General features: G+C 44.0%; 1 protein-coding gene across 1 annotated transcript in view; it reads right to left on the bottom strand.

The window, feature by feature from the left end:
- Positions 1 to 20,933, bottom strand: part of SCD5 (stearoyl-CoA desaturase 5) — a gene marked incomplete at its 5' end in the record, with an annotated part of 142,778 nt that overhangs the window by 36,761 nt on the left and 85,084 nt on the right. Inside the window, 2 exons of the mRNA XM_034670941.1 lie at positions 936 to 1,141; positions 20,031 to 20,161. Coding sequence (XP_034526832.1) covers positions 936 to 1,141; positions 20,031 to 20,161 — 337 coding nt within the window. The remainder of the gene's footprint in view (positions 1 to 935; positions 1,142 to 20,030; positions 20,162 to 20,933) is intronic.

Genomic DNA, 20,933 nt, shown 5'->3' with positions numbered 1-20,933 from the left:
AGAATCATTTGTGTCACACAAAGGTGCAGCCTCCATTTCTATATTCAGGAGTTTCTATTCAGATAAGTCCTCAAATGACTCCTGCTCGTCAGTGGAGATGGTCTCTGGTAACCGCTTTTTTACCATATTATCTCGAGGCTCTAACCAGAGTGCATTCCATAAATTATCTCTCTTTGCACATAAATCCATTACTTTGGAGCAAAAAGCCCATTTATAAATGTTCTCGTAGTGGCCCACTTTGCAGATCCAGGCCAACATGGATACAGTCTATGCTAGGTTCCTGGTGAAAAGGTGAAAAATAGCCAGTTTCTATTTGCCAGCACAATTATAGGCAATTTTCTCCATGTGCCTATTGAAAGCAGATCTACCCTGCAAATGCTGACTGACTGACTATGCTCAGTTGACACCATTAGTGAGCACAAGCGTTTTGGGGCTCTCTGTTACATTTACATGGTCACAGTTTCTCTGCACAGAAACCTACTGGTGTAACCTTTGAGGAGGCAGGGGAAAGGAGCCGTCACTACAAGAGAATTCCAGAACAGAGCAGGATACCTGGAAAGAGTCCAAAGCTGTCAGAGTCAAGTTTCGCTAAAATAAAGCAAGTCCTCCCTGCCCTCCCCGCCACCACAGGGAAACATGGATGGGGGATGGGGAACTACAGAAACAGATACCATGAATTCAGTCATGCGGATTAGTCTGAGGGAAATGACAATAGGCTTAAAGGAAATCCATTTCAATTTAAAATTGCAATTCAACGCAAATGTGTAAACAGGGAGTACTTAATGAGCAAAAGGAAATGAATAAACAGAGGTAAATCCTAACAAGAAGGGTAAGTGTTATGAGGAGAACTACTTGGGGGTATTACTGCACCCCATTGCACTCAGTATCTCGGTCCTGTCCTGCAAGGGACAACTCTACGGTGTCTCTTCACTTACTTTCTCTGGAATCGGACCACAGGATCAGCCAGCAGGTCAGTGAAGTCAAGCTTGCTCCCCTTCTCGATGACATCTCTATGTTTGCGAACAAACAGCCACCCGATATGGGAGAAGAAGAAGCCCCGGCGGGCATTGTGAGGGTCAGCATCGGTCTCTGAGTACTTGTGGTGGACTCGGTGGTCCCTGGCCCACTCAAAGATGTCATTCTGCAGAGAGAACACAGATCCCGAGTGAAGAGACAAAGCACCCTTCTTGAAAGCTTCTCAGGCTCCCCCTGGACCACACCCCTCACCATCCTCACCACTGACTTCGCTTTGCTCCCACAATCAACCCACAACGTCTTCATCTCAAGTTCAATCCCTGAGGTTGGTCTGGGGTGGTTTCCATGAAAACAAGAGGAAATCCTTCCTTAGAAGAAATCTTAGCTTGTGTTTGGGATGTGCCCGCTGCAGGAAGTTCAGGTGTATTGAGTGAACGAGAGGGGGAACCTGAAAGTTCTGGTGGAGGCTACGGAAGTCTCCTGGGAGATCATTCATGTCAAGAAAAGAAGGATCCAGTCTCAAGATGAAGTCTTGGTTGTCAGAGGAGAGGGGCACCCTTGAGTATGAAAGAAGAAAGAGTATGAAAGAAGAGTAAGCTGCTTGGCCTGAATCTCTCTGGCCTCTCTCTCATTCTTCAATGGCCTTCATGTCCCACTTACAGAGAGCAGGAAGCCAGGTAAGTAAAAACTCAAAGAGTTACTTCACCAAATCTCTGCAAAATATCAAGACACAAATAACACTGTTTGAGGACTGCTCTAACAGTGTGTCACAGGGAGGGAGGGGAGGAATGGCCCCCTGAGGAATCCAATGTACTTGGCCTGGCCCTAGAAGCAGAAATGCCTCACGGACAGGCGGTGCTTACTGGAATCCCAAGAGAGACCCTGGTGCCCGAGGAAGGAGAAGCATTGTCTAGCAGATTCTGCCAAACCCACAAACAGAGTGGGGCTCAGGTACACAGGGAGGATGCATCCTATTGACCCTTTCATGTTGGGAGACAAAGGGAGGGTGTCAAGGGACTGGAGGTCCTGGGTGAGCTATCAAAGACAAGAACCTATGGCATTTAGGCTGATAGTATTGCTGAAACCTTATCTATAGTCATGGGCCAGTGACATCTCTAGACTTTCAGTTTAGACTCAGTTTTGTTCTTCTCTGATAATGCTTTCAAAACTTTGAACAGGCAAGCTACACTGGAAAGTAGTGCTTTCGATAGGAGAAGTAGTCTGAAAATAGAAATAAATTTATATAGCGCATAAGCCCTTTTTTAAAAAAAGGCATAATGTTTTATACTATACTCTTTAGGCCTTGGTCATGTTTTCACTAGCAATCTGCCAGTTCACAGATATTGGCTTCATCCTGCTGATGAGAAGAGAGGGAATAGTTTTATTCTCAAGATTCTAACCATTTCTTTAATCAAAAGGGGGTTCATTGAGTTTTTGGTTTCTCGGGCCCATCCAATGCACCCGGAAGCCTTGTTCATCTAAGAGCACCTCTGAAAACTTCTCAGTTTGCTTCACCCTTGATGTAATAGGACAGGGAGAGGGGAGGTAGACAAACCTTCAGAGTTATGTGTTCAGCTTTGAATACAAGAAGAGAAAAGAGGTTCTTGGTAGTCTGTGCAAGGCAAAAATTATAGCCTGGCTTCCTGAGATAAGAAAGAGGTCTTTAGATTTTACCAGAGTATTTAAACACAGTGGTTGGAAAGAGTGAAAGTATTTATTACTTATAATCACAGAATTTGGAGTTAGAAAGGAATTGCAAACATCAGTCAAGACCACTGCAGCCCAAGGAATAATTTATTCCTTTTGCATTTGTGTACTGTCATGTCCATATGAACACAGGAAGAAAGGGGGATACTCTGTTCCCAGTTCACAGATGGCAAAATTAAGGCTTAGCAGACTTTTATTCGAGTTCGTTGGGCAGGTCACAACAGTAATGGACAACAGACAGTTTTCCAGTTCTTAGTTCACTCGCTTTTCAACAACGTATTGCCCTCCGTCTCCAAATTTAAAGTCCGAGGGTCTTTACAGAGAACTCTCATTTTCCTTGTTATAAGGTTATATTGGTTCCTTATCACAAGCAGTTTTATAAAAACTCTAAGCAGAGCAACATTGTTCTCACATAATTCAGCATACAACAACCACAACAAAAGCATGATGATGAAGACAGGTCGGGACAGAGATGTTTGTTTGCTTTAATCCCCCTTGCCTGGATACCTTCCCAAGAGAAGCCAACCCGACTACAGTGGGATGAAGTGAGGGTTTGGGCCACCTTCCAAATGGTCGAGCATGTAATCGAGCCCCAGATACTTTAAGATATATTTTTTAAAATCTTCTGTTATTGTTCTGTTTTTGTTTTTAACACTAAAGCTGAGTCCAGTGAAAAAGTGACTCAAAGAATGAGATATAAGCCAAGAAAAGGGCAGAAGAGAGCAAGATTCACACGCTCACCCAAGGGCCTTTTCCTTCCTACTTATCTGCATTTTGCATCTATGCTGGAGTAATTGAGAGCGGGAGCCAACCGGCAAACGGCATTCGTCTTTGATGAAAAGCTGTGTGTACCTAGGGTGTGTCTGGTACAGTCAATATGTGTGCAAGGACGAGTGGAGGGCTGATGAAGAGGGCGAGGTGGCTTAGCAAACCTCAGGAGGTGGGGAGTGAGAGGAAACAGCCCCAGCGATCTCCAGCTAATCTGTCCCCCCCCAGTGTTTACAAAGTGCTGACTCCTGCTGTCTGGAACTGTGTGCACCACTCTATCATCCTCGCTTCATGGGAAAGAAAAACAAAATTGAGGCACAGAGAGATGGCGAACTTCCATCAATGAACTGACTCTCAAGTATGTGTATTCTGTCTGTTCTATGCCCTGTGTGCATGGTTTGGAAGGGGCACGATATTAAACTCAGCAGCAATTTCTGAAACCTAAATACTTACACGCTCTCACAAATCAGTTGACAAATGATTCCATTTGTGACTCAGAGTTTATACCCAACAGTTCTGGGAGATCACAATCATAACACACAACCCCATTACCTTCAAAAGTGGACATTCATTTTTATTGAGTTTATTGATCATTCCTGGAAAAGAATTTTTTTCAAGATTTTATTTATTTAAGATATATATAGAGAGAGAGCATGAGCAGGAACAGGGGAGCAGAGGGAGAGGGAGAAGCAGACTCCCTGTGAAGTAGGGAATCCGACGTGGGGCTCAATCCTGGGAGCCCGGGATTATGACCTGCACCAAAGGCAGATGCTTAACCGACTGAGCCCCCCAGGTGTCCCCTGGCAAAGAACTGAAGTGATGAAAAGTACTACATTATTTCTAAGAGCCTAGAGTATAACTGAGGCACAGGCGGCATGGGAGTGCATCACAGGAGAGGAACAGGCAGAGGAAGAGACCAAATCAGGAGTATATAGCTCACGTGGTAGGTTATATTATCTGAGGAGCCAGACCGTGCCCTACTCTGTGCTGTCCAAGAGAAATATAATGCAAGCGCATATGTAATGAAAACTTTCCTAGTAGCCACATTAAAAAAAAGTGAGAAGAAATAAGTAAAATCAATTTTAATCATATATTTCACTTAGTATATACAAAATATCATTTCAATATATTATTAGCATAAAATTATTCATGAGATTTTTTTTTTAAAGATTTTATTTATTTATTTGACAGAGAGACAGCCAGCGAGAGAGGGAACACAAGCAGGGGGAGTGGGAGAGGAAGAAGCAGGCTCCCAGCGGAGGAGCCTGATGTGGGGCTCGATCCCAGGGATCCAGTATCACGCCCTGAGCCGAAGGCAGACGCTTAACGACTGAGCCACCCAGGTGCCCCAATTCATGAGATATTTTATGTTATTTTTGGTACCAAGTCTTTGAAATTGTGTGTGTCTTTGACACTTCTAGCAGACCTCAATTCAGACTAGCCACATTTCAAGTGCTCAGTAGCCACGTGTGATTAGTGGCTACCATATTGAACAGTACAGGTCCAGCTCATGGCTTGTCCACTTTTCTATATTGTGTTATTAAAAGTTTAAAAAACTTCAGTGTTAAAAAAATAATGAAAAATTTAAAAAAAATTCAGTGTTGCTTACTGGTGAGAGTGTGAAATTGTCACAAGCCATGTGAAGGGCAATGGGTTGGTTGCACATATCAAAAGCATTAAAATTGTGCCTATCTTTCAATGTAGTGATCCCTTTTCTAGAATTTATCTTAAGGAAATCATCATGGTTGTGTGCAAAGATATAACCACAAAGAAGCTCACTGAAGTGAAAACTGGAAAAACCCTGAATTTCCACATAACAGGATTTCATGGAGTATTTTGTGATATATTATTGAATACTATTCGTGTGTGTGTGTGTGTGTGTGTGTGTCACAGAAAGTTTCTGGAGAGAAATAGTAAGAAAAAAGTCTTAGGGTTACCTCAGGGGAGTGAGACTGGGAGGTAGGAGATGAGAACTACTTTTACGTTTTACCTTATACTCTGAAGCTTTTCACAAAAGCATCTGTTGGTTTTGAATTAAAAACCAATTAACAAAAGGATATTGTAATATAGACGTGGAGAGATGAAAGGGAAAGCAGTTCAGGGAAAAGTAGTTTTCAAAAATAATTATAATTTTAATAAAAATGTGTGTGTAAGCCTAGGAAAAATAAAGGAAGTATGTAAGCCAACCTGTTTAGGGTGGGTCTTTCCAGGAAGTGGGATGGTGAGTGATTTTTAAAATTTTTTCATTTTCTAAATTTTTATAATAAACAAGTTTGTCTTTTGTCGTAGGGGGCAAACAGATTTTTTAAAACATTTCTATCCTCCTGAATCAAAACCACGCAGCTTCTGCCATCCACCCCATGTCCCGCGCGTCAGCAGAAACTCCACGAAAGTATACCATTTGTCTAGTACTCCAGTCAGTTCCACATCTTCCCATGGCTCTTCTTCATTCTTATTAGCACCCATCAACCAATCACACCGCAATCAGTGCGACAATGCCCTTGCCGAAACGCACCCTGTGTCTTGTACCTTTAATACTTCACTCCCCATCATAGATAACATCCCTAAACAGGGTCCCTGCTGAGACCGTGGAAATTGAAATTGATCGTGTGGTGATTTTTCTCCATAAGCACAGCCTTTGAGTATAATCTGGGACTTGAGCAAAGGTAATCAATCTCAGAAGCTCCACTGAGGCGGATCATGAGGCAACCCACTTCATCAGAACTGCTTCTCCCCAACTTCCTTTTATGTTCCAAATAAATTCTTGAACCCCGTCCTCTAAGGTGGCAATAGGGGAACCTGTCTTTTGAGGCCCACATCATTTCCACTGCTTAGCAAGATAAAGGCTAAATGTAAACAGCATTTAGCTTGTCCTACTCAACAGATCTGAGGCCAGAACTATTGCTGGGCCAGAACCATTCCCCAGCCTGGCTGCGTGCAAACAGATGTGCACTTCTGACCAGACACCACTGTGGTCGTACTGTCCCCTAGTTCAGCTGCTTAACATTCCAAAAGGGGAAATCTATCAGGTGGCCTCAAAACATAGCCAAAGGGAATTCCACTGGTGTTCATAATACATCTTTGTTTCCAGTCAGGAGTGAAAAACTAACTGGGACCAACATGTCAGCTCCAACAGGCAGGTTTTAGAGTAGAATGTGTGTGTGTGTGTGTGTGTGTGTGTGTGTGTGTGTGTGTGTGTGTGTGAATGAATGGCATCATCTTGTCTGGAAAAAGAGTTATTCTATCAAGGGGGTCAAAGAAGAGAAGACACTGCTGCCTCCACTCTTTAGGGACCACAAAGCTCATTTGAAACAGACTTTAACTCAGTCTCTGGGGTCTGAATTTAATCTCCTCCAGTGCAGATGCCAACATTGTACTTTTTAAACAGTGAAGAACATTCAGTGCTTTCCCCATTGTTGATACTGGGTCAGCACTGATATCCCTCCAGATAACACTGACAATCTGCAAGAAAAGCCGAGAAAGTCCCAAGAAGGGCCTGGCAGAAGTCTGTAGCACCTGGCAAATTGTAGCTTCCAGAAAACAAGTTCCCACTTGCTGCCTAGCCTTCCTGTGGCACTCGGCCTGGGGAGGTGTTATAAGCTGGGCAATCATTAAAAGCCAACTTTAGTGATTTAAAAAGTACTGACAAAACTTAAAGATTGCAAAGAAGGAAAGGGGTGTTCTATATTTTCTTTTATACCTGAGTTGTTTAGAACGAGGAACACATTTTAAAAATGGCTTGGGTAGTCTTCTTGGTAGACAAGTTGGCCTCCTGTAAATCTTTTCAATTTGGCTTTTGGAGGTATTTTCAGTTGATGTCTAGTCTCCTGAGCTGTATCTCCTTCACCCAGTGAGCCAAGATTTCAGGGAAGAAAAGGCCTAGAAAAGAATGACAGCCCAGCAGCGAAGGGCACACTTTGCTCCCAGATATTTCTTTTTAAATATCACTCCCCTTTAAAAGGAGTCAAGACTCTGATGAAATGGCAGATGTCGAGACTAGGGCAGGAAAAGAACAAAAGGAATGTGGTATATTTTGTTGTACGAGAAAGTAAAGAATTGCTCAAAGAATGATGGGGATGTGTCAAAAAGGACGTGGGAGCCCATCTGTAGTGCCTCTCACTGAACAAACTGGGATAATTTGGTAATAATTTGGGGCATTAAGATGAGTAACAGTAATGGATTAAAAATGATGTAACAAATAAGAGTCCTTGAGCCCATAATAAATAAATAAATAAATAAATAAATAAATAATAAATAAATAGAAGAAATGATGGAGTGAGAAAATAACTGTTTCGCAGGTGCCATGGCAATAATTGATTCCATCAAGAGTCGCCTGTGTATGCTGAAACTATTGGGTAAAAGGTTGATGAAGGAAAAATATTTACATAGGCTCATAGTATCTCAGTATAAATTACTTATTAATTACAAAAGGAAAAGTGATCATCTTACAGGAGAAACTGGGTAAACACCACCTTAACTAAGTGATCAAAGTTCATACCACCCATAATGGTATAATGACAAAGTGATATCACGTGCCTCCTATTTGATGTTCAGGACACAAGATCATTAATGTAGGTGGGAGAAAACATGAGCAAAGCAAAATGGGGGGCATTCCACAAAATAACTGGCCTGTGCATTTCAAAAATGTCAAAGTCATAAAACCAAGGGAAGACCAAGGAACTATTCCAGATGGAAGGAGACCAAAGGGGCATCACAGCCCATTTTAAGGCAGGATCCTGAATTGGTTCTTGGGCTAGGATCCTGGATATAGCATTTTGTCAGCATTAAATCCCCTAATTTTGGTCCATGTTCTATGTTGTTACAAAACGTCTTTGCTATTAGGAACTACATAGTGAAGTATTTAGGGATGAAAAGGCGTGATGTTTTTAACTTACTCTCAAATGATTCAGAAAAACACACATATGGGAAGAGAAAGAATAATGAAGCAAATGAGGCCATATGTCAACAATTAGTGCATCTGGATGAAGGGAATATGGGATTCCTCATGGTATTTTTTTTAAGATTTTATTTATTTATTTGACAGAGAGAGAGACAGCCAGCGAGAGAGGGAACACAAGCAGGGGGAGTGGGAGAGGAAGAAACAGGCTCCCAGAGGAGCAGCCCGATGTGGGGCTCGATCACAGGACTCTGGGATCACACCCTGAGCCAAAGGCAGACGCTTAATGACTGAGCCACCCAGGTGCCCCTCCTCATGGTATTTTTGCAAGTGTTTTGTAAGTTCAAAATTATTTCAAAATAAAGAGTTAAAATTAAAAAGAAAAATGTCAAGGGCATCTTTTTTTTAAAAAATCTCAGATTTTCTCCTTCTACTTCATTTCTACCCCACCACTCTTGCTCAGGCTTTTGTCAGTCTACCCGACTCCTTTCCCCCGTGCAATACATTTGATACACTGCAACCATCCTCCCATATTCATACTCCCCAAATACCTATCCTCTTACTTATTATCCAACAACCTCCCCATACTACTTTTCTCATCTAAACATTTCCTCTTCCTGACAATCAAAGAGCTTCAACTGGTCTGACCATCCTTATCTTTCCCACTTTGTTTATTCTTTAATTTGACAATAATTTACTGACTGTTGGTATGCGCCAGGCAATAAGGAACAGGACAACCAAGGCTCTGTCCTCAAGGAGTATATATTGTATAGAAAAGACAAACAGAGTTAATAGAGTCAACATAAATAAAATCATTCCAGACCAAGATTAGTGCTATGAAGCAAATACACATGGGGGATAATAAGGGGACAGTGAGCAAAGACTTTCTAATCAGGTAATCCACTGTCTGGAAAGAAGGGTGGGGGAGATGGCATGGAGGAGGGGGGTGGGGAGAAGGGAGCTATCTGGAGCAGAGGGAAGGACTGGGTACAGTCCAGGAACTAGTAGACCAGTGTTTGGGTATGTGGAGGTAGGACAAGAGTTAAGTCTGAGAAATACTGTGGTGTAATAAAGAATGTATCTGGGGACATGTGGGTGGCTCAGTCGGTTAAGCATCTGCCTTCAGCTAGGGTCTTGGTCCCAGGGTCCTGGGATCGAGTCCCACATCGGGCTCCTTACTCAGTGGGGAGCCTGCTTCTCCCTCTGCCTGCTGCTCCCCCTGCTTGTGCTCTCTCTCTGACAAATGGATAAATACAAATCTTTTTAAAAAAATAATAAAAAGGAATGTATCTGGTCTTTGTCCCTTGTGGTTCCTGGCAGAGCGCTTCAAAAACCCTTGGAATTTCCTGAGTGATAAAGAGTTTCTTTATTATGCTAGTGGTGTAACTGTCGTGGGCCCCCAGATAGCTTCAGGATTAGGCTGGTCACCAAAAAGAACCATCACGTGACTAGAGGGTTGGCACTTTGCGAGGGGAGGGGACCTGGAGGCTGAGTTTGGTCCTGGGGCCAGGGATTCAATCAACCACGCCCATGTAATGAAACTCCAGTCCGAACTGTGGACACAGGCTGGGAGGAACTTTTTGGCTGACCAAGGTGCTGATATGCAGGGCAGGTAGCACACCTTGCTTCCACCGGGAGAGGGCACAGACGCTCTGCCTGAGGGATCCTCAGGCCTCGCCCTAGGTGTCTCTTCTGTTTGGTTGGTCCAGATATCCTTCATAATTAAAACTCTAATAGTAAGTACACTTCCTTGAGTTCTGAATTGTTCTAGTGAATTCTCGAACCTGAGGGAATTGTGGGAATTTGTAGCCAGTCGGTCAGAGGTAAGAGGGGCCTGGAGACCCTACTTGCAGCTGGTACCTGAAGTGGAGGCAGTCACGTGGAAGGCTGAGGCTCAACCTTGTGGGATGTGACACCAGCTCAGGTGGTGAGTGTCACAACTGTAGTGAAGGGTGCTGGGGTGCAAGCAGAGCGTTTCCCTGATCACTCAGGGCCTTTGAGGCCATAATAATGGGGCTGCATTTCATTCCAAATGCAATGCTAAGCCACAGAAAGATTCTTTTTTTCTCGCTAGAGAGTGGTTTAATTTTCAATAAGTTCTGTTGGGCTGCAGTAGGGTGAGGGGCGGGTGTTGAAGGAGGAAGACCAGTTGATGAGGCAAGAAATGGTGGCTTGGACCACAGGGTAGCACAGACGAGAAGCGAGCAGATGCAAGACACTATCTAGCAAGTGGAACTTGAAGAGGTTGGCTAAGAGACTGGAGTGAGGGATGATTAGGGAGATGGAGAAATCCTGAATGATGCCCAGATTTCTGGCCTCATGAGGGGGAGATGGTAGAGTCACCACTTTGGTTTTGGGCACATTGATTCTGGGAGGCCTGAGAGACATCCAGTGAGAGATGCCATGCAGGTCGCTGGGTTTACAACACGCGACAGCAGTTTACAGTCAGTTTCCTTCCTTAATCAGAACTATTTTGGACGATGCAGGGACCCCAGACAATATGCCATGAGTATGCTCTCTCTCCACCTTCGCTCATGTGTTACCCCTACTTTCCCCCTTCTTCCTGGCCTTCACAAATCCTTCTCACCTTTCAAGTCCTGGCTCAAATCTCCCTTTCTGCATTAGGTTTCATCCTAGTACCACAGCCCGTATTCATATTTCTGCAGCCTTAAGAGTCAGTATGAAGCTCTTGAGCAATTTAACCTTCCATTGTCTAGTAAGAGTTTCCCTTTATTATACAGACGTCTAGCCAGCCCTATCAGGTTGTAAACTCCTTATGACAAGGGCCATTTCTGATACATCTCTTGTACTCCTCACAAGCACATAGAGGTTCTTGCACCTTTAAATTAAAAAGGAATTAACTAGATATTTATACAAAAAGCCATAGAAGAGTCAACAGGAAAAGACGAAGATAATCAAATGTGTCTGCCTTCTAAAAGAGTTTTTAAAGGCAAGGCTAGAAATTTCCTCTGGCATATGAAACTATAAATTTCACTATTAATTAAAATTGTTGATTCAATGGCTCTTGTAGCCATTGTATCTTTGGAGCTTTAATAAAGCATGTAACACAGCATCCCTGAAACACTCCTGTGACAAGAGCTCTGACTGGTGCTAGTAGGAACTATGACAGGATGATTGAAAGCCTGAACTTTGATAAACAAGGACCGGAGATGAAAAACAGCTCCATATCTAATGAAAGGAAGGGGGCAGGGAAGGGAGCTAATGAAAGGCCCCAGTGGATCTGTGAGCTCTAGTTTTATTTAGCATCTTCGTTAATGACTGGGAGCAAGGCATACATATTATGTTAATAACGTTTTTTGGTTGTTACCAAATTAGGAGGTGCTGCAGACATCATTGAGGACAGAGAAATAACACAGATGGATCTAAAGAGGTTGGAAATATGAATAGAAATTATCACAATGAGATTTGATTTAGGAAAAATGCAAATGAAGGCAGCTGGGAGAGAAATCATCCAAAATGCAAAATAATCAGTGGGTTGGGAAACCTAGAAAGCAACAACGTGGAGTGTCTGGCAGGAGAGCAGTGAGAATAAAGAGTAAAGAGTGACAACTCAGTGCTCACTCAGCCCAAACTGAGCTAGGTCGCAGGTCCAGGAAGAAATAGCTCGTCAAGGACTTGCACTGCGACTTGGACACCTCTGCACAGTTTTGGAGACAATGTGGGGAAATAAAAAACAGCTCAGACATTTGAGTCTTAGTTTCTTCAGTTATTAGAAAAGGGATTAGACTCTGCTTCTGAGGGTTCCTGGCGCCAACCCTCTGGCGGGTTCTAAGAGAGGAAGCGAGTGCTGGCAGAGAAGGGGGATGGCTACCGAGGGGCCCAGGCTGAGTGCCCCCTCCTGAGATCTTCTCTGTGAAAAGCAGGCAGAATGAGACACTTAGCTTGAAGACGTATTTCAGAATAGATTCCGTTTTGACAGGCCTGAATGTGGAATTCATCATAAAGAAGTGTTAGGGCACCTGGGTGGCTCAGTCGGTTAAGCGGCTGCCTTCAGCTCAAGTCATGACCTCAGGGTCCTGGGATGGAGCCCTCATCCGGCTCCCTGCTCAATGGGGAGCCTGCTTCCCCCTCTCCCTCTGCCCTTCATCCAACTTGTGCTCAGGCTTGCACTCTCTCTCTCTCAAATGAATACATAAAATCTTCAAAAAAAAAAGTGTTAAGTTCTTCCAATAGAGATGTGGAGCCAAATGAACATATAAAATCTGATAGCTCTACGTTTACAAAAATACCCTCTACTTTACCAAGTACTTCTTTGAAGAAAAATTCTCTGTGTGCCTTTAGAATACTTGTAAAGACTGGATCCCCTTGCAGTGCTTAGGAAGACCCCGTGGTAGAGGGCGAGGTCTGCATGAAGTCTCTGCTCTGTTGGGGTTTAGGGTACCCCTAGAGGCAGACAGGCCCCCTGGATTGGCGCTCATCCATAGGAGGATGCCCTTTGCTCAGGCCAGCTCAGGCGAGCACATTTTCATTCCCTCCAGGTGCGTTTCCGCGGATGGTTCCGCTCATCTCCCCAGCTGTCACTGACCTAGAGCCCCAACGAGGAAGGAAGGGAGGCGTTTTAGCGGAGAAGCCTTTTCACCTCCACCTTGCAAGGTCCATTTTGACTGCTAGGAAATCTTGCCAGGTGAGCACAGGCAGAAGCGCCGAGCCTCCTGTGGCCGCCTCAGGAGTTTCTCCCTCTCCCCTCCCGGTCGGGCCTGCCACTAGCGAGGAGTGACCGAGCAGCCGGTATACACCACAAAGGCTCTGAGGACTCCATAAATCACCGTCATCGTGAACACAGAAGTTGCCCAAAGACCACAGAGCTTTCGTCCTTCCCACGTGACTTCCAGACCTGCCCGTGAAGGAGCCGACTTGAGGCATGGTGTGCGAGCATCTTCCAAGAGCACGCCCAGAAGCTTCTCAGGGCCTCGGGGAGAGGATGGCTCTCGCGACCGCCTGTTTACACTGGAAGGAATCCAACGACAGCTACCCAACTTGAAAGGAGGAAGGCAAACCTGTTTCTCAGGAGCAGAAGGAAGGCTGTACATCGGAAGCTTCGGCTGGCGGTGAGGAAAGGTGGCAAACACCGCGACGGGGTCTCTGCAGAGAGCCGCCTGGGGTTGAGGATGCTCCAGCCTGCACTAAGTGTTCCGAGCTTGCTTCTCCTATCCAATTGCCACCAGTTCCGCGGCCGAGGCCCTGAGCTGCCGGCAAGACGTGCAAGGCTCTCTCCTTGACACGCACACCCACACACACCCAACCTTGGGGGCTGGGCTGCGATCCTGAGTCGGGCGCATCTCCAGGGTCTCAGGACGGTGTCAGTGAGACATAGGAGGCCAGGTTGCTCCCCCGCCTGAAATTTCGCAGTGCCTTGCCAGGGCGGAGAGAACACCACCAAACTCCTGCTAACCCTGACAGTGCCTTGCACCGAGTGGCTAATCTCTTCTATTACCATCCCCCACACCCACGTGGACCAGCCGCACAGTCCACCCTTCTCTTCCTTGAGCGCACCATACTTGCTCCCGTCTTTACTTCGGCTCCTCCTTCCATCTGGATTGCTCTTCCCCTACCAGTTCTCTCCCTGGGCTCTCAGCTCTCACGTCAGCTCCTGGGGGAGGGCGTCTCTCACCGGCCTGTCGAAAGCAGCCACCTCCCTCCCCGCTGTCCCATGACTGGGTTAAATGCTTCATTCTTTTTTCTCTCTGAATAACTTTGTTTATTCATTCGCTTACTTGTTGATTTGCTTTTTCTCCCTCTGAAATACAGACTTTATGAGGACAGGGACCTGTCTGTCGTGTTTTTCAGTCCCTGCAACAGTGGTTAGCCCCTCTATTTGCTGAATGAAAGGATAAATAGACACTTTGATCCTGGGAGAGGGATCGGAGCATCGCAGTAAGAGGGTGACCTCTGGAGTCAAGCTGCCTGTACCTAAATTCCCCTTCTGTCACTTCTGTCTGTATGTCCTTGGACAGGTTACAGAGCCTCTTTTCTTTCCACTGTCTCAACTATCAAATGAGGAAGATAACAGTCTCTACCTTTTAGGGGTAGTGTCAGAAGACTAAAAGCCCTATTTCCTCAGTTCCTTTTACCCAGTACATCATGTCCAGCTCTCAACAAAAAATTACAAAGTATGCTAAAATGCAAGAAATACCACCTAAAAAAGAAAAAGCAAGCATCAGAACTCGATGCAGATACGGCAGAGAAGTTGGAATTATCAGACTGAAATTCTAGAACAACTATGATTAATACACTAAGAGCCTTAAAAAAAAAAAGTGGACGATAACAGATGGACAATATAAACAGAAATGGAAACTCTAAGAAAAGATGAAAGAAAAATGCTGGAAGTCAGAAAAGTGATAACAAATGAATAATGCCTTTGGTGGGCTTGCCAGTAGACTGGACATGGCTAAGGAAAGAATCAGTGAGCCTGAAGATATATAAACAGCAACTTCCCAAACTGAAATGCAGAAAGAACATATTGAATGGAGGGGTGCCTTGGTGGCTCAGTTGTTCAGCGTCTGCCTTCGGCTCAGGTCATGATCCTAGCGTTCTGGGATCGAGCCTTGCATCGGGCTCCCTGCTCAGCAGGAAGCCTGCTTCTCACTCTCCCACTCCCCTTGCTTGTGTTCCCTCTCTCGCTGCCTCTCTCTCTGTCGAATAAATAAATAAAATCTTTAAAAAAAAAGATGGAACAGAATATGTAGGAACCATAGGACAGTTATAACAGGTGTAACAAATGTGTAATTCAAATACCAGAAGGAGAAGAAATAGAGAGAGAGAGAAAAGAAGGAACAAACAGCAGCAGAAATATTTGAAGTAATGAGGGCTGAAAATTTTCCAAAATTAATGACAGACACCAAACCATAGATCCTGAAAGCTTAGAGAGAACCAAGTAGGATAAATAGCAAAAAAATCTCTACTTAGGCATATCATATTCAAACTGCAGAGAATCAAAGGCAAAGAGAAAATAATGAAAGAAGCCAAAGGGGGAAAAACACCCTCTCGATAGAAGAACAAGGATAAGAATCACACTATATGTCTCTTAAGAAACACACAAGTAAGCAGAAAGTGAAGTAAATTATTTAATATGTTGAAAGAAAACCCTTGAAACCTAGAATTCTATACCCAACAAAGTTATTTACCAAAAGTAAAAGAGAAATAAAGACTTTCTCAGACAGGGGCCCCTGGGTGGCTCAGTCGGTTAATCATCTGCATTAGGCTTGGGTCATGATCCCAGAGGCCTGGGATCGAGCCCTGCATGGGGCTTTCTGCCCAGCGGGAAGCCTGCTTCTCTCTCTCCCTCTGACCTTCCTCCCCTCTCACGCTCTCTCTCACTCAAATAAATAAATAAAATCTTCAAAAAAACACTTTGTCAGACAAACAGAAATTGAGGGAATTTGTCACCAGTAGACCTGCCTTGCAAGAAATGATTGCACTTCTTTAGAGAGAAGGAAAATGGGAATGGTTAGAGACCAGGTCTACATAAAAAAGAAGAGCATTAGAGAATGAATAAATGAAAGTAAAATAGAATCTTCAATTTTTAAAATACTTTTTAAAAAAAGACTTTATTTTAGGGAGAGAGTGCAGGCACAGGCAGGCAGGGGGTGGGGTGAGGGGCAGAGGCAGAGAATCTCAAGCAGACTTTGCATGGAGCAGGGAGCCCAAGGCAGGGCTTGATCTCACGACCCTGAGATCATGACCTGAGCCAAAACCAAGAATTGGACACTTAACTGATTGAGCCACCCAGGCGCCCCCGTCCATTTTTCTTATTCTTAATCGATCTAACAGATAGCAGTTTGTTCAAAATCACAATAGCAATAATGTATTTGGTGATTATAGCTTAATGACGGCAATGAAATAGGGGACAGGAAGGAGGAATTGGAAATGCTCTGTTATAAGGTTGCTGCACTAACGGGAAGTGCTATAATGTCATTTGAAAGTGGATTTGCATTAGTTCTAAATGTATATTGCAAACTCTAGGGCAACCACTACACAACTGTAAAAAGAAGTACAGTTGATATGCTAAAAGGGAAGAGAAAATAGAATTGTGTGAAATGTGCAGTTAAAACCAGGGAAGATGAAAAAAGGTACAAAGGGCAATGAATAGCAAACAAACAGGGTAGGTGTCAATCCAACTATATCAGTAATCACTTTTAGTATGAATAGTTTAAATACACCAATTAAAAGACAGGATGTCACAGTGGATTAAAAAAACAAGAGCCAACTATAAGTTGTTCACAGATCACACAAGAATATCCATGGGTCAGTGGAAAGGATCCCCGCGGCCTGAGAGTGAGGAGACAGGTTTCAGTCTGGTCTGTCCACTGAGTAGCCGTGTGACCTTTCACAGGTCACTGACATTCTCTGCGCCTCTCTTTACCCTTCTCTTTACCTTTTATTGCAAAATGAGAGGATTTAGACTAAATCCCTTCACCTCCCTTCCCGTTCAAAATCCAAAGCCTCTGTACCAGGATCTGGTAAGAAATGTGGGCAGGCAGACAGGAGGCTGCAGCATCTAACAGCTGATTTGGACTGAGTTTGTGAGAGACCCAGCTGCAGCCAGAACGGGTGTGTGCATGAGTGTGAGAGCACAAATCCAAAGTCCGCTACCTCTTGTGAGAACTGAACTCTTGGAGACCACTGGATGGCAGGAATAGCTCACCTAGGTCCATATTTGGCTAGGAGAAAATTATAAGGAGTTTGCAAGCCACACTTAGGTTGACTTGTTTCGTACTGATCAGGAAGGAAAATGGGCCAGAGAGGAACTCAGGGGGTCTCTGATGAATGTAAGGGACAGAGGATTATCATAGGTCTTTGTCTAGCATTCTTGGCCATCTTCATCTTTTCAGACTGAAAAGCCTCCACCTTTCCCACTATCACCCCTGCCCCATGTACACACACCCTCTGCAGAAGAAAGAGAAGAGGGAATTTCAAATGTTTAAGCCCCAATGTTAAGAAAAAGATTGTTCGTGAAGGTCTCATTTGCAGCTTCTAGCAAAATCCCTACTCATCTTTAAATACAGACAACCATACCATGACTTGTCCATTCTGGCCAAAGGCATGACCATTCTGACCAAGGAAAGCACAGGGGAACCCTTGAAATGATCTTTAAAAACCCATGAGGCCATCAAAGGGAAAATAAGTTAATGACTCTGCATTAAATCGGGGTTGCAGGTCTGTACCCTAGATGGACAGATCACAGCACATTTTTACTTTCCCAGGTTGTTCTCTCCCCAGGGTTAAGTGGTGTAGATTGACTGTATTCTTTCCCACTGACACAGTTATGCATGTGTGGAAACTGGCCGGATGCTGATTTAACAGATACCTCCCACCTAGGTCTAAGTGACATTGTTATAAACCCCAGACCCACGCAGTACTGACATTTCCACTGGGAAACTGTAGGAATTCTAATATTCCACTAGATGGAAGGCTGGATGAAGGCAAGGATCGTGACTGTGTTTGATAATCATTATACCCACTGTAGCTAGCTCAGTGCCTGGCATATAGTAGGTGCTCAATAAACATTTGTTAAATAAATGAAAAAAATATCCACCACAAATGTGGGCCTGAAAGAAGTAGGCATCGTTCAAATTTGATGATTTCTAAAAATACTTTCTGAAACTATTCATTCATTTCTCATTTCTTTAACAAGCTATCATTGAGTGCCTTCGACATGACAGGCCCTAAAACACAGAAATGAATGTGACAGTATGCCAATTCTCATAAAGAAGATGGGGAACAATTTTCACTGAGTACAACTATAAGCTGGGCACTTTTTATTCATTATTTCATCCTTCCAACAACCCTGTGAGTGAAATATCATTTATTTCCCCCGCCTTTGCGTATAAGGGAAGAGAGACTTGCACAAGGACCTGTATCTAGCCAATGGCAGAGCCAAGAATTTATTCTAGAACCTGGGTACTTCCCTCTGCAATGTACTTTCTCCCCAAAGGAAAGTTAAAATCACAATATGATGTTCTGTTATGTGATGTTAGGCTAAGGAAACTTAGGTTGTCAAAAATTGAGTTGTAAATAAATAGTTTCCTTGGGAAAAGAGAAATAAGAATTTTATGTTCTCAATTTCAGTTATTTATGTTGGAAAAAAAATTTTAATAATAGAGGTGCTTTGTAACCACATCATGAGAGTGTAATTGAAGGCTAGAAATAATAAATTGCTCAAACAAAACAAATGAAAATTACCAACTTAAGTCCTAAATAGCATCTAAGACCCAAGTCAGTGAGTTTCTAAATTATCATTATCATAACTCATTGTTATGATAAACAAAGCACAACATTGAACTAAGATGATTGAAGTCAAAATAAAGTGTGGTTCAGGTTCAGTTCCCATTGCCAATGGTGAAGAAAAGAACATAAAACCGAGAAGCTGCCAATTACTCCTTTATGCACAATAGCTTTCTCGCTAGGACCCTGGTACTAATGCCCAGCTGTGCTTGAATTATAACCAGTAGATATCCATAATATGAATTGTGCTCCCTGAGTGATCTATTGTGTTATATACTACATGCTTTATGAAGGCTTGAACCATGCGAGGGAAATGGGGAAATGAATCCTTAGACAGAGAGCGACTTGGAGAAATGCTCAGGGTCAGGTTGTCTTGTAGGGATAGGGGGCCCACTGTGGAGGTGGCCACGTGGCTTGCACGTTTGAGGGCCACAGATAGGCTCCTGGGTTGCCTGTTTCCCTGGACTCTACAGCAGTTTTGGGAATCACCATCTCTTCCCGATAAGTGAAAATGCATGGGGCCTGGAATCATCTGCATTCATGTATTGGCAGAAACTTTGAAAGCACATTGTTCCCTACCTGGATCAGATGAGGAAATGGGGAAACAGAAATCCATATCAACTCAAAATCCAGCAGCTCTGAAAGTGCCCAAGCTGGTGGGGAGAGTTCAACTACTAGAATTGTCCTAAAGGATATGGCCCAATCCTAGTGCAGTGATGACCCTCTGTTACATTTTTATAGTTCCCCACAATTTAAACGATTTCATAACAACTATGGGAGTGAGGTCATATTTGGATTTTCACAGATGAAGAAACTGGAGATGAGTAAGTGATTCACAGCCAGCAACCATCGGAGTAAGCCTCAAATCCTGTCTGCCAGCACCATCTTCAATAGACCTCTACCACAAACTTAGGGTGACCCCAGGGATATGGTTTCTAGGAGCAATGGCTTTAGAGTCAGACTGACTTGCATTTGCCTCTCCTGGATGTTCCACTTTTAGCCATATAATTTGTCAAGCTCTTTAACTTCATTAAACCTTAGTTCCTCATCTGGAAAAGGAGGACACACACAACACCTAGCTCATGGGGTTACTGTGAGGGTCAAATGCAATATGCAGATAGCATGTTCAGCACAGAACTTGGCCCTGATTAGAGCCCGTCAGACGTTGAGGGTTTTGGGGCATGGGCTTTGGGTGGAGGTATCTCTTTCCTCCTCTGTGGTTTAGTGTTCTTAGGGGTACAAAGCCCCTGGAGGACATTTCTACCATATCTAAAGCTACAAGGAGATACAAACTTGGGACAGACAGGGAATGCTTGGGGACCTGAGCCCTGAGGCTGAAATGGGGGCAGAGGAATAAACGCTCCACAGGGAGCAGGCCCGTGCCTTCTCCCACAGTGCCATCTGGGTCCCTAAGGCAGAGAGGACCCTCCATCCCCACCTGGAAAGCCATGGAGTTGGCAGCAGCCAGAAATATCCTCAGAGGCAGCTTGGCCTTGTAGGACCTGTGGCTCCACAAGCGATGGGCCCCAGCTGTCACGCCCAGAGCAGTCAGGAGGAAGCAGAAGTAGGCTGCAAGACACAAGCAGGGAGAATGTCAGCAAACGTCACCAAGCTTCTACACATCCCCAGGCTTTTTTCTCTTCTGCATGGGTACCCACGGGAAATGGCGTGGGGAGGAGAATCTGCAGTGGGAAGGGAGAATTGATAACTTGGGGAAATGCAGCCTTTTCATTGATTTGTATCTTTCCAGTACCAGGCAGATGTGGAGAGAAAGTTCCTCAAGGAACTTTGACCTCTGAACATCATTTTTTCTCTATCAAACAAATCTTTTATTTGCTAATGTTCATTGACAGTCTTGATGCAAAGGCATAATCACATTAGCATGTATTTGTAACTCAGTCTTACGTGCCCACTCTCCGCAGAGCTGAGATTGATCTCTGTGTTGCCTCGAAATTTCCATGCCAGGAAGCGTGTTATATGAAGACCATATTTCTAAATGGCAGTGCCATTATCATGGCGCCACAGGCCTCGGTTTGAATGAAATCAGGCCAGACCTAAAAGCAGTGAAGTCTGACTCAGGACCAGTAAGAATGAGAACAAAACTGACGGCAGGGACTACTGAGATTTGCCTTCCAAAGATCTCCACTTACGCCATCACTGTGACCTGGAATGGCAAAGATGACCAGGTGGGGAATTGTTTGAAAGCCAACCTAAGTGGATTGTATTATCTGCCACCCACTTAAATATATTACCTTTAAGCCTCACAACACATAGTATTGTCTCGCTTTACAGATGAGAAACTGGATCTCTGAGAGTTAAATCCTGCATATAAACCCAAGCC

The sequence above is a fragment of the Ailuropoda melanoleuca genome, chromosome 11 (assembly GCF_002007445.2).
Source record: "Ailuropoda melanoleuca isolate Jingjing chromosome 11, ASM200744v2, whole genome shotgun sequence".
Classification (NCBI taxonomy): domain Eukaryota; kingdom Metazoa; phylum Chordata; class Mammalia; order Carnivora; family Ursidae; genus Ailuropoda; species Ailuropoda melanoleuca.
This window is presented reverse-complemented; position numbering and strand designations above follow the sequence as displayed.